Source organism: Cyclopterus lumpus, chromosome 13 (assembly GCF_009769545.1).
Source record: "Cyclopterus lumpus isolate fCycLum1 chromosome 13, fCycLum1.pri, whole genome shotgun sequence".
Lineage (NCBI taxonomy): Eukaryota > Metazoa > Chordata > Actinopteri > Perciformes > Cyclopteridae > Cyclopterus > Cyclopterus lumpus.
This window is the reverse complement of record NC_046978.1, coordinates 12,127,911-12,148,243: the sequence shown is the minus strand read 5'-3', so window position 1 is coordinate 12,148,243 and position 20,333 is coordinate 12,127,911. Positions and strand designations below refer to the sequence as shown.

General features: G+C 38.6%; 1 protein-coding gene across 1 annotated transcript in view; it reads right to left on the bottom strand.

Annotated features, from left to right (window-relative positions):
• Positions 1–9,012: 9,012 nt before the first annotated feature.
• Positions 9,013–20,333, bottom strand: part of aplp2 (amyloid beta (A4) precursor-like protein 2) — a 50,673-nt gene continuing 39,352 nt past the window's right edge. Inside the window, exons 11-17 of the mRNA XM_034547857.1 lie at positions 19,831–19,959; positions 17,416–17,515; positions 16,505–16,681; positions 14,077–14,159; positions 12,982–13,059; positions 11,296–11,451; positions 9,013–11,042 (exon numbers count right to left, since the gene is read on the bottom strand). Coding sequence (XP_034403748.1) covers positions 10,941–11,042; positions 11,296–11,451; positions 12,982–13,059; positions 14,077–14,159; positions 16,505–16,681; positions 17,416–17,515; positions 19,831–19,959 — 825 coding nt within the window. The 3' untranslated portion in view covers positions 9,013–10,940. The remainder of the gene's footprint in view (positions 11,043–11,295; positions 11,452–12,981; positions 13,060–14,076; positions 14,160–16,504; positions 16,682–17,415; positions 17,516–19,830; positions 19,960–20,333) is intronic.

Below are 20,333 nucleotides of genomic sequence, written 5' to 3'. Positions count from 1 at the left end.
AGTAAGATTACAGCTCCACTAGTCTGTCCTGCAATTAGATCATTTTTGTTTTGACTCCTTTAAGTAGTTAGTGCAACTTAAGTTAGTAATTGCAAGCAGAAGGTCTGCTTTTCATAGTCCATTATTGCGTATGGATAACCACTGCGGTCAACTCAGCGAACACTCGGATCTCGGTGGTCAAATCAGCCGGCACTGACATTTTTGTGCGCCTATATACTGACATTCATGGTAAACACGTTCAAACGAACCAGATCGAGAGCGAGCGAGGGTTTTTGCAAAGTTTGCGGAAAAATCCACATGACACAACATCCGGTTTTCAAAATAAGAAGTCGACAAATCGTATACTTGTATGGAAAATATATTAAATAAACAATATTCACATTAAGTATAAAACATGTGACCTGCTTCTAGTGAATAAAGGTGAACATACAACTCAATTGTGTGTAAAGTGTCTTTATTCTTTGATTTAAGTGTTAATGGAAAGATAATAAATTGAATAAAATCTAAATGACTGACTGATATGTATGTGTTTAGAATTCTGACCATATCCAAACATCTTAACTGTACCAATTCAGATATTTTACAAAGTAATAACGGAATTGATGTTGTACATTTCGAATAGATCATTTCTGGTATAAAGATAATTGTCTCAATATATCGAGCAATGTCTAATTCACATGTGTATTATACAACAGTTTATTTTTGGTATATTTTAGGTGCTATAGACATACTTTCCTCAATAATTCCAAATATGAGTGATGTTGAAGGGATCTCTGTCTTCACATGTACAGCAAATTAAACACATTTACTTTACCAATTAGGAGATATTCCAAATTAAAGGTACCTTTTTACTTAAAAAATAAAATGTATGGATATTAAAAGTAAAATAAAATTACATTTTGCAATAAATCCAGGCAGTGGCTAATGTAGATATGTTAAGGACATGTAGCACTCGATGCATACTGACAATCAAACATTTTTACTGTCTAGATTAGGAGATAATTAACATAAAAAGTCATATCCTTTTAATTCGGAATGAAAATACATTGATATTAAAAGTTAATTAAAAATACATTTAGCAATAAATCCAGGCAATGGCTACTGCAGATGTGTTAAGGACATGTAGCACTCCATGCATACTGACAATCAAACATTTTTACTGTATAGATTAGGAGATAATTGACATTAAAAGTCGTCCTTCATCCTCAACGAATTGGATGAAGTTGTCATCAGTGCAGTGGTCTTCTCCAGTTCCCACAGTGGGAATAATGTTGAAAAACATTTTAAAAATCTCCAGACATTATTGACCAAAGCAGGAGATTGTGACATTGATAACACAAACATTGTGGAGCAAGACTTTGTGGTATGTAACTTAATCATTTGGTGAAACACAACTATTTGATCCTAACTCTGGATTTACAAATATCATCTTTTGTCAGGACTGTAATCACCTGCATATTTATTGCCAAAATCAAACGGACAACCATTCTTAAGTGGTTACAGGGTTTACATTGTTTCCAAGATGTAAGATTAAAGAAATAAAACTAAACTTTTTTTGTTGTTGCTAGAATGATGTGGGACCAACACCATTTCAACACCATTTCAATGACCTAATTCAGAGGCAACAGCTTGAGACAAATGGGGATTCAAATGCATACTTCAGCCCAACGTACATCCCAACATTGGTGAAGTACTTTTTACCTCACGCTGCTCTGTGGTCTGGCTTACTCCTGGGTTAGTGCTATTTTTTTTTACATGTGCTTTTGATATATGTTTCTTTTCATAGCTATTTCAGAAAATTATATAAAAATTATCTTTTGGCAGGTGACCTTGGGCGCCACGGAACAGGTCCTGTGTACGACAGACTTTCACAGATGTTCAAAAGAGTAAACCCACACAGGTACTATAAGCCAAAATGGAACTAAAATAAATGTAATAAAATTGCATTTTTTCATCCTGGATATTACAGATTTAAATCTAAATCAGGTGAACGAAGAAATGTTTATGCTATATAATGTACTGTATATGTTCAACTCCAAAATTACACTCAAGACAATAAAACCCAAGGAATAATGGAAAAAAGCCAGTGGGATCTGAAGAAGATCCGTTTTCAACGAAGACGACTCACCAGACTGGACGACTTTGTCCACACATACAAGAACACCCTGAACGCCCTTCTTAGGGAATACAGTGACTCTTTGAAGAGGAGGAAGAAGAAGAAGAAGAAGGTAAAGCGTTTAAATGCTTTGACATTATACATGAAGCTCTTTGTATTGTTAAATATTTTTCTTAAGTGCAATAAAGCCATTAAAAAGGTACTCCAAAAAAAAAAGGTAAACATCTTTGTTTTTAGATATACATTATTATTCAATATGTTTAAATAGGATAACATGTGATAACAAAATGTTTTTTGTCCAATACAATATTTGTGTTTTTCTCAGAGCACACCCAAAAAAATACCAACACAAGCTCCAACAAAACAACCAAATCCTGACCTTAATGAAAAGGGCATTAAAGGGCTGTCAACAAGCTTTCAAACTCCTTCAGAGGTAATCCATTGTGGCATGGTTACACAATGAACAGTAATGTAAAACACCTGTAAATCATCAGCTTATTGTTACATTATGTACGTAATACACTTGCATGATTTACTGAATTGCCATGAAATGCAGTTACCAATACATATTTGACCATGTTAGTCTGTAAGTAAATAAATTAAAGCGTTACATTGATATTGCAATTGTTATATCTAGAACCCAACAGACGATGAGGACGCACATGGAAGCACAGTCGATGCTCCATCACAGGTGAACTTATTGTTAATGTTTTAGCAATACATGAAATGTAATAAATGTATCTGTAATGTAAATACATTTCTAGGTGAAAGTATTATTAAAGTATATATCATTCTCCAAAGGATCCAATATATACAAACATATTTAAAGGGTCATTTGAAATAAAGGAGGGAAGACCCAAAAGATATAATAGGAATCAAAATAGCGTAATAACTAATGTAAGAAAATCGATGAATAAAAAAGGTATGGAAGATTAGTAAAAAGGAATTGTGGAGAAAGAGGGAAAGCTAAGAAGTGCTTATGAAGCGGAGAAAATATTGAAAGAAGGTAATGTGGTAAGAGAAACAGCAAGGACACAAAGATTAAAATATAAAGGAAAAAAAAGGTTTAGGTAGGAAACAGTGATTGAATGATAATTTAAAAATGTGTAAATGTATTTGCTCATGTGTAACTCATAATATGTAAAGTAGTGTTTATTTATCTACTTAAATAACATATATTACTTTCATGACCCTCAGCTCAAGGACCTGTGGAAAGAAGTGACACAGAAGTGGTTGTGTCTGAGATCTCCTCACAAATAAGAGGAAACAGCTTCATTATCCACCACAGTGAGCTACGAACACTTAGACCTCAACGTGGCTTGCAGGCGAGGTATGTAGTTGTAATGGTAGAACAGAAACAATTATCAGGAAAAACTAAATAAATCGCTACACTACACATGTATCTAATACCCTTGACATGCTGCTTTAATGGGCCACTATATATGAAGACCACATAGATTGTTGAGCCCTTGAACTGATTGACTATTCAGTTGGTTTTTAAATGCAACCACAGTTGCATTTACATTTTTGTTCTATAGTAACATACTTTTGAATGTGATTCTAAACTTCAAACATGTCAATGCAAACTATTTTGGTGACCAAGTGTTTTTTAACAACAACCACGCAGTCACCCATTCAGTTGTAATTGTCTGAAATGTAAATGAATTGATGATGTTTAATAGACTGTCTCTTAATCTCTTAAGATCATTAAGTGTCTCTTCCATCACACTCTCAACAAGCTCCATTTGGGGAGTAAACTGTATATTCTAAACTATTACACGGCTAGTGTGATCCTCTTTGGGACGAGAGAAGCGGTCAGAAGGAACAGTTTGTCAAAGGTAACTTGTGTCTGTCAGGGAGCCAAACAGAGTTTTATAACTGTTTACATGTTAGCTGATGTTTATGACTGTGTCTTCATTATGATAAAGCAGATTACATTTAATAGATCTAAGTTTTTAACAGTATGGTATTTACAAAAAATTAAATATGAAAATGTTTTTATCAAGTTAATTTTTTTATGTGTTACAGATCAACTTTGACAACTATGAGGCAATGTGAACGTACAAAATTCTCACTGGAAGTTTCTGGTTAGTAGTGACGACATTTGTATTCATCGTTATGATCTTTCATTGTTTTATGGATGTTGTGAATAATCTTTGACTGATATTTCATGTCATTTCTATGTTTTTAGTACATCAATCCTGCACAAAGCAGCGTTTATTTGGTGGACCCATTTCCCATATCCACAGAGCTGGCAGACTCCAACAATGCTGCAAAAAGATTCAGGTACTTTTTTAATTTGAGCTTGTCAGCCTAAATACATCATTTTAATTTCCTCATATCTATCATTTATTGTAATAATTATGATAAAAGAAACTTAAGTATAGAGGAAATTGTCAGAAGCAGGTATGGTTTGAAATGTATACCCCCATAAACCAGAGCTAAACCCTATAATCAGGGAATAACTTCTAACAGAGGTTCTAAACCTTTTACATTGTGTCACCCTAAGTTACAATTTAGCATTTTCCTGGGACTTTGTAAGAATGCAGGGAGAACCAAAGTGCAGTGAGAGGCAGGAGACAACATACGTGTTTAAGGAGTTTAATTTTCTTTGCAAACAATTTAGCCAAACAGGCTTTCTAACTTAGTTACTTGGTGACTTCAATGTGCTGCACAGAAATAAACAAACACAGACAGAAAACAAGTGAAGAAGAAAAGAGAAGCCTTTCTCACTCATGAGTGAAATGAGATTTGATTCAGAAAACAGAAAACACTAAGAGGGCCTATTTAGTCTATATGCTAGGAAACAGTTGAAGTCAAAGGTTAGATAAGGATGTTATTTGGTTGAAGTTCATGAAGCTTTCAAACTGCTGGATAGCTCCCTTGCTGTTCCCAGCAGCAGGATCAGCACCCTGGAGAGCGTTGCAACATACAAACAGGCAGACAGACAGACAGACAGACAGGCAGACAGGCAGACATACAGAGAGACAGACAGGCAGACAGGCAGACAGGCAGACATACAGAGAGACAGACAGGCAGACAGGCAGATAGGCAGACAGATAGATAGATAGACAGACAGACAGACAGACAGACAGAGAGACAGACAGGCAGACAGATAGATAGATAGACAGACAGACAGACAGACAGACAGGCAGACAGACAGACAGACAGACAGACAGAGAGACAGACAGGCAGACAGATAGATAGATAGACAGACAGACAGACAGACAGACAGACAGACAGACAGACAGACAGACAGGCAGACAGACAGACAGACAGGCAGACAGACAGACAGACAGACAGACAGACAGACAGACAGAGAGAGAAACACTGGGAGTCTATCATGCACTGTTGGTTAGGTTTAATATTTCAGGACTTAAAGCATTGATTACAGAGGCTTCCAGAAAGATGTCAAAATGTGGGAGCCCAACAAATTATAGAGACACTGATGTTGTTTTCACATATTATATACAAATTGAATGTGTATGTACATATAGTACATTGACACTTTCATGAATTGTCCTCACACAGTGAGTACTTCAAGGTGATGGTGTGACTGGGTGGATACCAAATGGAAGGGAGCTGTTATGGAACACCCAATGCAGCAAGATTGCAGTAGCTGTGGGTTGGTGGTAATCATGGTGAGATTAATATTTCTCTAAGTACAAGCTTTTTCTAAATGATTATAGATAAATGTAATGTAATGTAATAAATTCTGTGTTTTTGATTTAAATTGGTTTACCAGAATCTACAATCGCTCACATGCACATCACACATTGTGCCATTATTTAGATGGCAAACAAAGTAATGGAGGCCTTCCCAGATATGCCAAACATGGATTTTGGTACGACAAGAAAAGAGATGGTACATCAGCGAAAACTGTTCGCTCTACAAATACTGAAAGCATCAGGTGAGTGAGAATTTTTCTTAGTCATATTTTTTTAGTGTGGTACTCAAGATCTAATAAGTGTGTTTGTATCTTAGTGTTTGAATCAGAGTACAAATGTGCAATGTGCTCGGCCAAAAAACCACCCGGTCCAGGGCCTGCTGTCACTGACTGGGTAAGTAATTATTTGACTGACGTCATTGTTTGTTTGGGCATTTTCTACATATTATTAGAAAGACAATAGAGAGATTACATTAAACGAGAGATGGGGAATGACATGCAATAATGGATATGATTTTGATTACCTTGTAGATTTTCAAAAACAGGTAGCTAAGACCTTCTATTTATATGTAGTATGTGACTGCATTTCAACACACAAATCCCATACTATAAATATATAAATGTAATAAAAGTTCAAAATTAAAAAACAAGCATCTATTGTGAGAAAAGCATCACATAACAATTTCTAGAAAAAAAAAGTATTACTTCATGATAAAATGTATACCTGTAAGTACACAATACTTACAGGTTGAATAATATAATGCATTTATTAGCACATTGTGTAATATAAAATATAAAAAACCTTCTCTGTTTACATTTTAATTAATCAAGTCAAGTTCACGATTACCAGGTATTCAGTGACTTGGACAAATGAGAACTTTTATGGAGGTGATGCTGAATTTAATATACTGTCTGATTCTTATCCTGTGAAATATTAGTTATTTCTAGTATGCCGTTTATTTGGTCTCAAAATACACGCACATAAATAACTTGCGTGTTTAGGTTATACAAGCGTACAAATTATTATCTGTGAGTGGACCAACATCTTCGCGATGTAGCACTTTAAATTTGTCTTAAATAAAAGAAAATGTATTTATGATTCCACTTACATAATGTATCATTGTGTCACTAGGCTTTAAGAATACAAGAAAAGTACTCTTTTTGTTTTATTACACAATGTGCTGAATTGATTATGTTTTTTGGTTTGTAATGTAATATATTATAAAATTGTAAAAAAAGTAATATAAAAAAAAAAAATGTAATATGACAAAAGAGCAAGTAACCGTGTTCACGGTAAAAGTGGTTAATTTTCCATTTTCTTTTAGATTCAGTGTGACAGCTGTTGCCGCTGGTTCCACAGCCAGTGCCTAGGAATGGACACAACAACCCTACAAAAAGCAACAACTTCCAACTGGAATTGTTGTCTGTGTGAATAATTATTGCACCAAAAGTATGAATGTACAAATGTGTGATCATTTAGAAAGAAATCTTAATTGGTCCATCTGATTCTCAATATGGTGGAGTCAGATACGGAACACATGTGCATCAGTCATTGCCTGGATTTATTGAAAAATTTATTTTTAATTAACTTTTAATATCAATATATTTTCATTCCGAATTAAAAAGATATGACTTTTAATGTTAATTATCTTATAATCTAAACAGTAAAAATGTTTGATTGTCAGTATGCATGGAGTGCTACATGTCCTTAACACAACTGCATAAGCCATTGCCTGGATTTATTGCAAAATGTATTTTTAATTAACTTTTAATATCAATATATTTTCATTCCGAATTAAAAAGATATGAATTTAATGTTAATTATCTCATAATCTAGACAGTAAAAATGTTTGATTGTCAGTATGGATGAAGTCCTACATGTCCTTAACACAACTGCATTAGCCATTGCCTGGATTTATTGCAAAATGTATTTTTAATTAACTTTTAATATCAATATATTTTCATTCCGAATTAAAAAGATACGACGGCAGTAGCCATTGCCTGGATTTATTGATACAAATATGTTTACAGCACCTATAATATTCAGAAATGACAACTGTAGGACTTTCATTTTGAAGAATCTCTTACTTTGAATTATTGAGACAATTATCTTTATACTACCTACATATTGCAGAAATGATCTATTTGAAAGGTACAAAATCAGTTCAGCTTTTATTTAGTAAAATATCAAAATTGGTAAAGTAAAGATATTGACTTTTTGTTTGGATGTGGTCAGAAAATGTCCTGAACATATCAGTTGCTCAGATATAAATTAATTAATAAATACACTTCATGCACAACTGAGGTTTATTTTATCTTTAACTCACTAGTTGAAAGTCACATGTTTTATAGTTAAAGTGAATCTAATTATTTTAATCTAACGTCCTTATTTGCAAGTATACGATTCGTCCATATCTTATTCTGAAGACCGGATGTTCTGTCACGTGGATGTTTCCGCTAACTTTGTTAAAACCGGATATTGTGTTTCGTGGATCTTTCTGCTAACTTCGCAAAAACCCTCGCTCGCTCCTGATCTGGGTCGTTTGAACGTGTTTACCATAAATGTCAGTATATAGGCGCACAAAAATTTAAGTGCCGGCTGATTTGACCACCGAGATCCGAGTGTTCGCTGAGTTGACCGCAGTGGATAACCCTCTGTTTATTTTAGTTTTCATGGAACAAACTGCCTTTCCCACACTGAGCCTCATCAGTGGTTAGCTGACCATGGGAAGTAGGCCTTTGAGTTGGTCATGGTAGGCGACACGAGTCGGAACCCTTTACATCCACGCGAAAAACAAGCGGATTGATACTGAGGCAGCACTACTTCTTCACAAGATACAGGACAACGTGAGCCTTTACAAACATCCCTAACAAACTTGAAATAAAGACATTATTTCTGAAACGAAAACTAGCCTTACGGGAATGATTAGTTAATTGATCAACAGACAAAGTCAACTATATTTGATAATCGCGTGCTCCATCAAGTATTTTTTATTAAATAATGGCCACTGTTCCAGTTCCAATTTCACAAATGCGAATATTTGACTTTTTTTTATTTGTCTTTTCTGATATTGAACTAAATAGTTTGGAGTTTGGGACTGTTGATCTAACAAAACAAGCAATTTGAATATATCAAGGCAAGCTTTGAGATAGTGAGGTGGGCATTTTCTTTTGTTCTGTTTATATACCAACACATGTTGTCTGTCTATGAAAAGATGACAAATCCATATGGAAGTTGTGAGTTTATTGATGTGTATCCCCCCTGTAACCATAAATCTGTTTCCGTTGGTGTCAATCTTTTTTGGGGGAGAAATCACTAATATGCATATTATATTAGTTCCCAGTCCCTTCCCACAATCAAACAGGCGGTTACAAGATTGAAGCCGTTTGGGTGCATAGTGAGACAGTCACATACAGAGATACTGTCACAGGAAGAGGAAAAAATAGAAAACAAGAAAACAAACTTAAAAATATATATCATATCATTTCATATAAGAACAATGCACACCACAGGTAATCCTCCGGAAAAAACAGGCATACAAAGACAATACTGAGAGAGAGAGAGAGAGAGAGAGAGAGAGAGAGAGAGAGAGAGAGAGAGAGAAAAAGAAAGAGAGAGAGAGAGAGAGAGAGAGAGCCCTCCAGCTCCAAGTTGCCTTCAGTTGGCATGGATCCAGGGCTGGCCCAAGCCTTTCTGGGTTCCCAAATCCCCAATTGTTACAGGTGCCCCAAGTCGTTCAAAAAAGTGTTTAGTGCCCATCAGAATTATTTGTAATAATCTCCAAATGTGATATATTCAGGTTCAGAAAAAAACATAATTCATTGTTTGGCATTTGTTGTTATTCGCTAATTATTTATAGTACCCCCAAATCTACAACATTGTGAACATTTTGACTTAATTTGGGGGACCCCTGGTGGCAGCTGCTTATGTTGTCAGTGCCCCTGTGCCGGCCCTGTTTTGATCTATCAGACTGTTCTACGCTTCATGACCAGCAAAGCCAACAGTTGCTCCAAAAACGTGTACACATTATCCCCAAAATATGTTTCAAAGCCGTTTTTCTGCTACTTGGATTTTGCTTTAGATAATTTGTGCAGGAAACAAAACTAAAAACACTTGTTTGTAGCATATCAGTGTTTGTGACAATGTATTCCAAATCAAAGCCACATAGGAACCTGTCAGATACAGAGTATGAAAAAAAAAGCTTCCAAGATACATTCAACTATGTAACACACATCAATAGGTATTAGTTAATCTATCGATTTATACTGTTCCTTTTGATAAAAGGTTGTGTTTGTGTGTAGGAGGGGATATATTATCACATTCACTTAGTAAGGGGTCAGAGTAGGTTTTGTGTGATGTGTTCGAGCTGGGGGTCTGTGCACAGCTTCACCTTCCCCGACTCTGTCTAACAGTGTGACTCATGACCAGTAAGCTAAGCACCTTAAACCAACTCATAACCTCTTTCCTGGAGGAAGAAAGGCGGAATAAAAACATCTATTCTTATATATATTTGAACTGTATATGTATATTTAGTTTTTTTTATCATAACAAAGAACAGAAAGTAAATAATTCATGATTTCATTTTTTTTTTCCTCATTTGTTGTTTCACTATACATTTTAATCGGTACAAAGAACCTTCATATACAAGCAATCTATTGAGAGGAAGAAGAACAAAATAAAACATCAATTATTTTTGAGAAAACCATCAGAAACTGCATGAATGACACTGGCATGAAACTAAAGTGTAGTGTCTGGTATGCTGGTTTGATGATGGCCACTCAAAAACATTTACACTTTGCTTGATTTGCCTTTCACTTTCAAAAATAAAGAAAATGTCTGAAGAAATGTTATACACCTTGATCTGAGATAGCTGTATTGATAATTACAAAGAAATCTGCAGAATCACATTTTCCATAATGCAAAATGGCAGATACTTCACCTTCTCAAAAGAAACATGATCAAAAAGAGCTCTATAGTACAATAGTAGCAGTAGTAGAAGTAGTAGCATTATTTAAGAATTGTTTTGAACAAACCAGTAAATGGAGTTTGGATGTATGCAAATGATTTTAACAATAGCATGTGTTATTGGTCAGTAGTATGTTTCCCCTCGGTTGTTGTCCTCTGTCAGACTCCACAGCGCCCTCTGTGGGCTCTGGTTAGATCTGCATCTGCTCCAGGTATTTGTAGGTGGGGTTTTCATAGCCGTGGTTCTGCATTTTGCTGAGGTGGCGTTCCTCTGGTGTTAGCATGGGGTCAACCTGCAAGACAGACACAGCACTCTTTAAATGGTTGACTTATTCAAGAACACACTAAGAACAACATGCTGTGTGTGTTGTATGCAAATGCTGCAGGGACAATAATCTAATGTGCCTCACATTATCCCAATGCTCATTTACATAACCCCTGATCATTTAATGTAAATCTGACACTTGAAATACGACAGACAGCAGTTCATTGAGAGCACTGGTCTGTTCCCAAATCCTCACACTCTGCAAATACCAGGTGGCTTACCTCCACGATGCCATGACTGATGGTGCCGTATTGCCTCTTCCTCAGAAGCACCAGACTGATCACAATAACAGTTGCTATAGCCACCGCGATCACCAGCAAGCCAATCAGTGCACTGCTGCCGAAGCTGAAGTCCTCTCCCAGGGGGCGGTAGGACTCCTAACAGGTTGAAATGGGGAAGAGGGAGACAGAGAGAGCAACAGTGAGGAGACGATACATGTGCAGCTAACCACTGAAGAAATACAGAGTTATCTTAGCTGTAGTACACATACAATACAGTCGTTACCTCAATCAGGTCATTTTCTTATGCTGAATGGACATTCAAGTTGTTGTTATCCTGCTGTTATATGACCAATTTGAATAAAGCTTCAGCCATCAAAAAAAAATCTATGTGCACTATTATCCTCATATTTGTAATATGCATTATGACCAAGGAGCATGACAACTTTGATACCAAAATGTAGGCCTGTCACAATAACTACTTTTGCTGGGCCCTATTGTCCAGAAATAATTGCGATTAATGACGTTGTTGACATTTTATGCCACTGATATGATACTAAATTAAAAGCATAATAATGCCAGTAGCTGCTTTCAAAGAGCTTTTAATTCTTTAAGGCATTGGAATCTAAAAATATATGAAAATAATATATTATATAATATATAAAGAAATAAAACATCTCTAAAATAAAAACACACAACCATAACGATCAATAAAAATATGCCAAATCTAAAACCCTGCTGTTTTGTTCTTGCATCCTGTTTACATTCTCATGTAAAAAAGACACGCATGTAATTGAGGTCAACAAAAAGGTCATGTCCATATTTTAGTACGATAAGTAGATAACGTAATTATCATGTCATTTAACATTTCACTTTTGCTACTTCTCTAACCTGCATGACGTGGATCTGCTTCGCTGTGCAGTTCACTTCATCAGCTGCAGGCGCTTTAAGGCGCCTGTCTGTGTTTACTTCAGTCAGACTCAAATACAACCATTTGCAAGGATTTCTGTTCATTTGAAGTCTTTTTGCAAAGCTGCAATAGGATCGCACTTCTAATCTGATCAATAGTGTTCTTGCTGAAATGTGTGTTCCCAAATATCTCCAGGGGACTCGGTGAGTGAATTGTTATCATGATCAATAGTCATAACGGAAAAGACACAAGATTAGCACCCAGGTTGACAAATACAAGCAATGTAAGTGTAAGAAATGACCGACTTGTGATAGTGTGTACACGTGCATGGAATGTGTCTTTGTGGAAGATCGTGGCCAATTCAGTAAAAACACACAAGTCACCTGCACTCATCTTCACAATGTAATCTGGCACATATGACACAGACTAATCATATGTAGACAGCCACGGGGGAATCCTGTTTTGTTTTTTACTGCTCATCCTCACACACAAACTGAACACACTCCGTTTGTGTGGATTAACATTCATCGTATCATGTCACTGAGATTTTAAATGTGTACATTCAGATACAATCACATAACACACATGCACCCATGCAGAAATAACCAAAACAGGAAACAAACAAACAAGAGAGGGGATTTGTGATCTGTTCCCAATCTGTGTTTTAATTCAGCTGCAGAACTAGTATCTGTGCACACTCCCTCCTTCTTTCATCCTCTCCCCAATACTGATGACTACAGTTCCCCAAAGAGCCCTGTGGAGGGCACCGCTATACTCACCAGCTCATCATCATGCATAACGCTGACTCTCTCTGCACTGTAAACCACTTCTTTAACATCCAGAGACTCATCAATCACCTGTCAACAGAGACAGGGGAGCCCAGGTTACACTCACCACAGTGCGCGTGAGATTGCATGTGTGTGAGATAGAGAGAGATAGGCAGGCGGAGAGCGAGAGGGTGTGAATGTGCAGAGGCGTAAACTGTCAAGATTATCTGTGTTTGGGTGATGGGACACTTGGAGCTGTCTTGTCCAGACTGGAAGGAGAGGGGGGGGGGGGTTTGCAAGCATCAACAACAGACTCATCTCGGCACACAGTTAACATGTCTTTCTAAACAGCCACTCATTACAGAGAGCTCTCATCTAAAGAAGAAGAAGCGCTGTTTGTGGAAGTGGGTGGGTGTGTTCAGGAGGCAGAATTAAAGATAATAAAAGATTTCATTTTTTTATCACGATAAGACCATTTTCGATGTCACCGTCATTTTTTATTTTATTTTCTTTACCTCAGATTGCTCCGTCCGAGAAGAAAAAGAAACATGCATGCATTCAAAAACTTGCACGACTCATATTCAGACACACACACACACACACACACACACAAATACACAGCTTTGCAGATGGATGTTGCATTAGCATGCGAAACACAGCAAGCATTCTGCAGCCAAGCGTAGTCTGAAAATCCAAGAGGAGGAATAGCCTGTCTGGCAAAGAAAGGTAGCATGCGATGACTGTGTGGAGTTGATCTGAATGAGGGTCGCTTGGTAGAGGCCAAAGGGATACATGCAAATAGCCCAGTTAGAGATAGTCGTAACTATGACAACATGGTTACTGGAATAATCTGTCTCATTAAAAGATGGATTTAAGAGAGCTATCATCAGCTCCATTGCCTCAGGCTGAGGTCGAGGGAATTCAATTAAACTGTCCAGAGAGTTGTATTTTTAGGATATTTAGGAAAGGAAATACAATTATATATCTTGACAGAATTGATCCGGCTTTAACAATGCTGCTCTCAGTTCACGTGTTGAGCAAGTTGGAAAGTAAAGAAAAAGCTTTGAGGCACAAACAGAATAATGAACGTGACAGCGAAGCTCTTACCACATTGTTGCTGATTTTGGGTTTGCTGTTGATGATTCTCTCCTCAGCACCTATCAGGCCGTCTAAACCAGACATGGCGGAGCCTGCAGGAGGTGAAGGAGCGCAGTCAATAACAGCAGAGCAGCACGAAACAAACAAACAAACAAACAAACAGGGATGGTGGTATTGATGGTGGACAGCTGCACATAGATATCCAGCTTTTCTCCTCACAAATGTCGCATCAGTCTCCTGCGTGCACTGTGGACAACAAAGCCCTTTCTTCCATCCTGCACAGAGTGAGCACTGTGACGCCAACATGACACTGAACGCACATTTTCTACAAAGGCCCTCTCAGAGTGGTGGAGCATAAATCTGCTCTATAAACACTCATTGACTAATTCAATTAAACAATTAGGGGTCCCCCAGGTATCTTGTATTCCTCACTTTTTCCAATTTTATGGTCAAAACTCTGCACGGGAGTTTCTCATGTACAAAATCGTTTTTAGTTAACACAAAACTGTGGGTTTCAGTGAGTGGCTAAACCAAATATGCATGTGAGACTGATGGATCTGGAATAGGGATAGCATATATTAATATACTATACATGCCATGAATAAATCATGAATTGAGAGAAGAGAGAGCAAACGGGGTTGAGGTCCTCCTGAGCAACGGACAGCAGCAATGAGTCTGGCCTCGCCTTATTGTCTGCTGCTGTTGCTGCTGTTGCTGCTCAGCCAATGCCAAACGCTCAAGATTAGTACAATTGGATTAAGCGAGGAACAATGACGTGTATTTGCGATCCTCACTCAAGCGGGAGTGACGTCTGAAACGGTGGCAGGTTATCAGATGGTACTGCAGGGTGCACATAGTGTCGCAGCGAGCCACAATAACACACAGCACAATGGGAGTGACCTCTACGGGAGCAATGTGACCTCTCATCTGCACGGATTTGAGAAAGTGCTGAAACAATCAGTCTATTTATCGGCAATTAAGCATTTATAGGCATGTGTCAAATATTTACTGGGTCGGAATGCTGAAACTCTTGCTGCTTTTCACTCGTTTTCTCTAACTGTAATGATGGACGAGTACAAATGCAAAAAACAGCAGCAGAGGGACAAAGTTCTATGAAAAAATAAAAGAAACAGCAGGAGGAGGTTATGCATAAACAACAAGTGGAAGGCGTCTCAGTGTTCTCTGAGAAAGCTCGCAGAGTTAAGCCTAGATCAGACCAAACAGGCGACGTAACCACATCCCTGTCTCAGATTTTAGAGGACAAATTGGGCCAATTAAGATTGGGCCATGGGTCAGCAGCGGAAATGCTGAGCCTCAGACAGGACCACTAAATCACACAGCTCCTGTCAGAAAGAGGGTGACTGATGAGGGGAATGAATGTGCGGGTGGAGGAATAATTAAGCAAGGTGGTTTGACAAATGCACTGCGGACGGGATGAACACACAACTGGAGAGTCTCTCTGAGAGGGGCAGCTGGCTGGGACGTTCTCTACCACTGCTTGGCTATTCAGCATGAAGTGATAATCCTAGTAGGATGAAAAGCACAAGATCAACTGAACCACGCAGTCATAAAAAAAAAAGTAGAAAATGAACCACCAGATGGCTTTTGATAAAATAGAAATGGTGGGAGAGAGAGGATCCCAAATTGCACCAAGGGAAAAGAGAGCAGTGGAACAAAAAAGAAGATGGGAGAAGAAAGGAGTGGGGGGGGGTGGCTGCAGAAAAACACGACGCAACAGAGGCACCAACCTTTCTTGAAGGCACGTGGGGAGTCTGATAGATCGCCTTGGCGTTAGAAATGAGCAACAGAAAAAAAGAAAATAAATGGGGAAGGAGAGAAGAGAGTTAACTTAGGTGAGAAGAGAAAAGGCAGGATTATCAAGCTGTGTTAATTGAATAAGAAAAGAGTCGAGCAGGAAAGAGTCTGAAAATAAATTTGAGACGGAACCAAAGAAGGGGAGCAATTTTCAAATTGGCTGGCTCGGTCTAAGCCCTCTGGGGTGTTGGCGTGTATATAAAGTGTTCCTTGGGGATTTACTAGTAATTTGCCTTCCATCTCGCAGGAAGCATTCGATCCATCACGTTTCTCTCTCTCGTTGAGTATTCAATCTTTTGTTTGGCAGAGATGTGAGTAAGAAGAGAGCCATAACTGCTCGTTTATTACCCAAAGCTTTTGGCTGCAGCTCAGCACCAAAGCCTGAGGCTTTGTGCATTTATCTGCACTACAGTCGTGCTGCAGGGAAGGCCACAGGGAACTGTGCATGAACCCACGGCTCCACATTGTAAACCTATTCTCCCTAATTGTGCAAAAGTTCTGGTGTGCTTTGTCACCAATCTCCTTCAGGGAGACTTGTGTGCATGGCCCTATTGTCCTCCACACAGCCACAGTGTTGTTCATGATGCTGCTCGTGACTGTGTCTGAGGCTGGAGCTGCTCACCCTCTGGCTCTAAACGGGACCCCAAGGATGTGACCTGGAAGGGGCCTGTAGGGTTTTGCCCTCGGGCAACGGTGACTTCCACGCTCTCCTCTGATGACACGGTGACATCTGGCTGTGATTCAGAGATAGACGACAGGAACTGGTCCATGTCAGCTTTCTGCTCCTGGAGTAACTCGTCTGCAGAACAGGGCAAATGACAGAGTATGAGATGGCCTGGCAATGTGGGACATGGCAGCAACGTGTAAAATGAGAGTTTCCCCAATTATTGTTAACAGAGCTGCTGCTGCAAGAGAGATGTCTGTTCCCATTTCTGCTAACTACCAATTACTATTTTTCTGAGAGCTATTTTCCGTGTAAATCTGCACATCTCCCACAAGGATGTTGCACGGTGAAAGCTGTGACCCAGTTCTGTCACTGCACCTGCTCCACTTTAATCTGCACTGCAACACCATCATCTTTTGATGAACCAAAATAGCAAATTCCTAAAACATGCCGGACATTGCCAGTTTTAAATTGTACCACAAATTGTACATTCCAAATACAGTTTCCAGCTCTAGATCTAATTGTAGAAACGAGAGCTGGTGGGTGAGCAGGGACCCTTAAAAAAGCGTAGCAGTAGTATATTTCCTTGCACATATTCATAGGGGGAAAAAGACAATGCTGTTCTCTGCGTCTATGATAATTGGTTTCCAGGCAGCGCTGAAGCCTGTCTACGAGTCTCCAGCTATATTTGTGTTTTGTTCTCCTTTTTGCACAAGGAGAAGACAGGGTCAGAGGAAATGTGTTGGCTTTATCTGTCTGGCATATGTGCGAATTCCATCACTGTTTTCATTTCACTTCATTTTTATTACAGCACACTGTCCCTCCTCCGAGCTGCCTGGGGGCTTCTGTTCTGACGGAACACGACTCACCAATTTCATCCTGAATCTCCTCGGCCACATAACGTACTTTGTAGAGCAGAGATAGACTCTGGTTCATCCTCTCCTCGATCACACGCAGGTGGGTCATCACCTGGTGTTGGAAAAACAGACAAAGAGGGTGTCATGTAAACCAAAATCCTGCTGTCTTTTTATGATGACAACAAAGTGAAACTGCTTTACTGTACAGAAATTATGTTTTTTTATTTTTTATATGGATAATTAAAAACAAAGGATCAAGATGTTGATGTACGATGTTATCAATTCCACCCAAGACTGCAGCAAATTATTGTCATTTTAGATCAAACTTAATTCTATGTATTAATGGATGAATTGTTTAGTCTGTAGAATGCCATAAAACAGGGTAAATGCCCATTGTAAGTTCCTAAAGATAAAAGATTAATGAATAAGAAAATACACTCTTATCCCACAGAGTCCCCCTGAAATTCTGTTGAGTTTATTGGCTTACTGGTGAGGATACAAGTTGTGTCACATAATAGATTCACAGATAACAGTCTTGGCTTTCATGTTTGGAGATTTGCATGGAGAAGCAGGAAAAACATGGCGGTGCAATGAGATAATGCATATGAGAAGATTTAAATTCATCTTCAGAAACAGGTGTCAGGAGGAAGAGAAAATACAAACCAAACAAAAAGATGAAAAATGCATGTCGATCCTTCATTTAGTAAACAACATCAATCATTGCCAACCAAATTAAAACAATTATACTTGTTATTGAAAAAGTACTTTACAGAGAGCAAGCGGTTCTCTGACAAGAATGTAAATGTTCCTAAGCGAGAGAGTCGTACATGTTCACAAATGTAAGCAGAACCGTCAGAACTGTGCTTTCTGCTTCAGAGCATATTTTCCGAAGATGAACTCAGACTGGCTCACAGCCAGCCAGCTTGCAGACATAAAACAAGTTGCTGCATGTAATATTCAAATCAGTCTTGAGGCTCTGAACTAACTTGACAGGATTGACTGCCTGTCAGTCCCAATGATCCCCAGTGCTCTGGGTAAAACAACAAACTCTTTTGATCCAACAGATACAAAATTTGATGTATTCCAAAAATTCTTCATTCTCCTAAATATGGTTTTGTACTCGCAATATGATGTTAAGAGCAGAGGAACATTTCAACATTTGGCAGAATATGAGAAACTACCAGCCACTGAAAAAGCTGACCAGCTCTGGGCAGGTAACTGGTGTTTATTTCCCACTGTGATGATCGACTGTTTTAATCTTCCAACACATGGCTGCAGTGCACCAGAGCCGGCAACAGATGGCAACAATGCACCTTTACCCTGTGGCACCTTTAACAAACAATCCTCATTAATGAAGATGACATGTCCCAGTGTTGGAGTAGAGATATCAATGCATCAAGAAACCTCTCCTAAAATAAACAGGTCAGGCTTTTATGAAAGCAAAGAATCCTCTTGATCCCAGAAAACCACATAACCCAGTTACATAAAGCCCAGCACGCCCTCTGTTTACAAAGGAGTCTTTGTGTAATGCGTTTCTATGTCAAATCCACAAACAGTTGCACAAACTGAAAATGCAGATTTGAACATGCTGAATGATTGGCTGGGTGAAGAAATACCCAGAGCCTACGATTCATCCAAATAGTAGCCCACTGGTCCCTTCCCCTCCTCACAATGCTGTTTCGTCCATCTGTCGTTTTATCTGTAATGGTGGAGGAGGACTAAAAATGGTGTTGAAGGGCTCTGACACAAACAGGCATCTAACATACATTAGATGTATGTTAGAGTACATCTAACAAAGGAGATTCCAGACAAATCCCCGCGCAGTGGCTCAGAGTCCAGCATTATACAAGACCCGTGCAATGTTAATCTTCGGCTGAGGCTTAAGTGAATGAAACATCTCCCCCCCCCCCCTCTCCTGGGTTAGGGCTACTCACTCATCCTGGGCTTCAACTCAGAGAAACACACACTCTTTCTACCTCCTACACACTTAGAAACAGGGCAGAGAGGCGCTGAGACATCATTATCCCTCCCCTGTCTGAGCGGGAATAGGAGTGGAGGATCTTGAGTAGCTCTGCATGAGCTTTCACATTTAGTGACCCAGCCTCTCATACAGTCTGTTGAAACTAGTGTAGGAATGATGCATTATTGGAAGGTACCAATTAACCAAATTGAACTATAAAGACCTAATGGACTTCACAGTTAATACATTAAATGTATACATCCTAGATAATTAATTCCAGCATATATGCCAAACATTTGCAGGTTACAGTTTATCAAATGTGTGGTTTTGATGCTTTTCTCTCTTTCTACATGGAATATTTGGGAGTTTTTGATGGAGGGGTTGGACATGGAAACAATGTGGCCAGGGCCCAAATGGCCAGGCCCCTGGCCATTTTCACCAAAGTAAAATGTGGATATAACACTGACCTGCGACTTCATCTGAGCAGCCTTCTCAGGATCCACAGCCAGGACGTGCTGGTAGTGGCGGATGGTGTGTTGGCGGTCCTTGTTCTCTGCGCGGACGTACCTTCTGAGGGCTTGCAGGATGCGGTGGGGCTGAGTGGGACATGGCGTGGGAAGAAGAAGGGTGGTTTATAGTGTTGGGTGGACAAACAGCCTCAAAAAACATGTCTGTATAATGCTGACTCTCAGAGACATCAGTATGATGTGGTGTCGATATACAGTAAGCGACATGACGATAGTTTCTTCTCTGAAGTTGTATCAATCAATTATTCTCTTCTAATTTCATAGCTATCAAAGTGATGTTTATTGCTCTCACTCTATTAACATGTTTTAATTCAGATTGTAGGTTTATTTGATATTAGCTAATAAACCATGAAACGATAAAATGATATGATCCAAAAAACACTTAGTAGTGAGCACATTTTGCGCTACTTGAGATGAAAAATAACTATAATCATTTTCTTTTC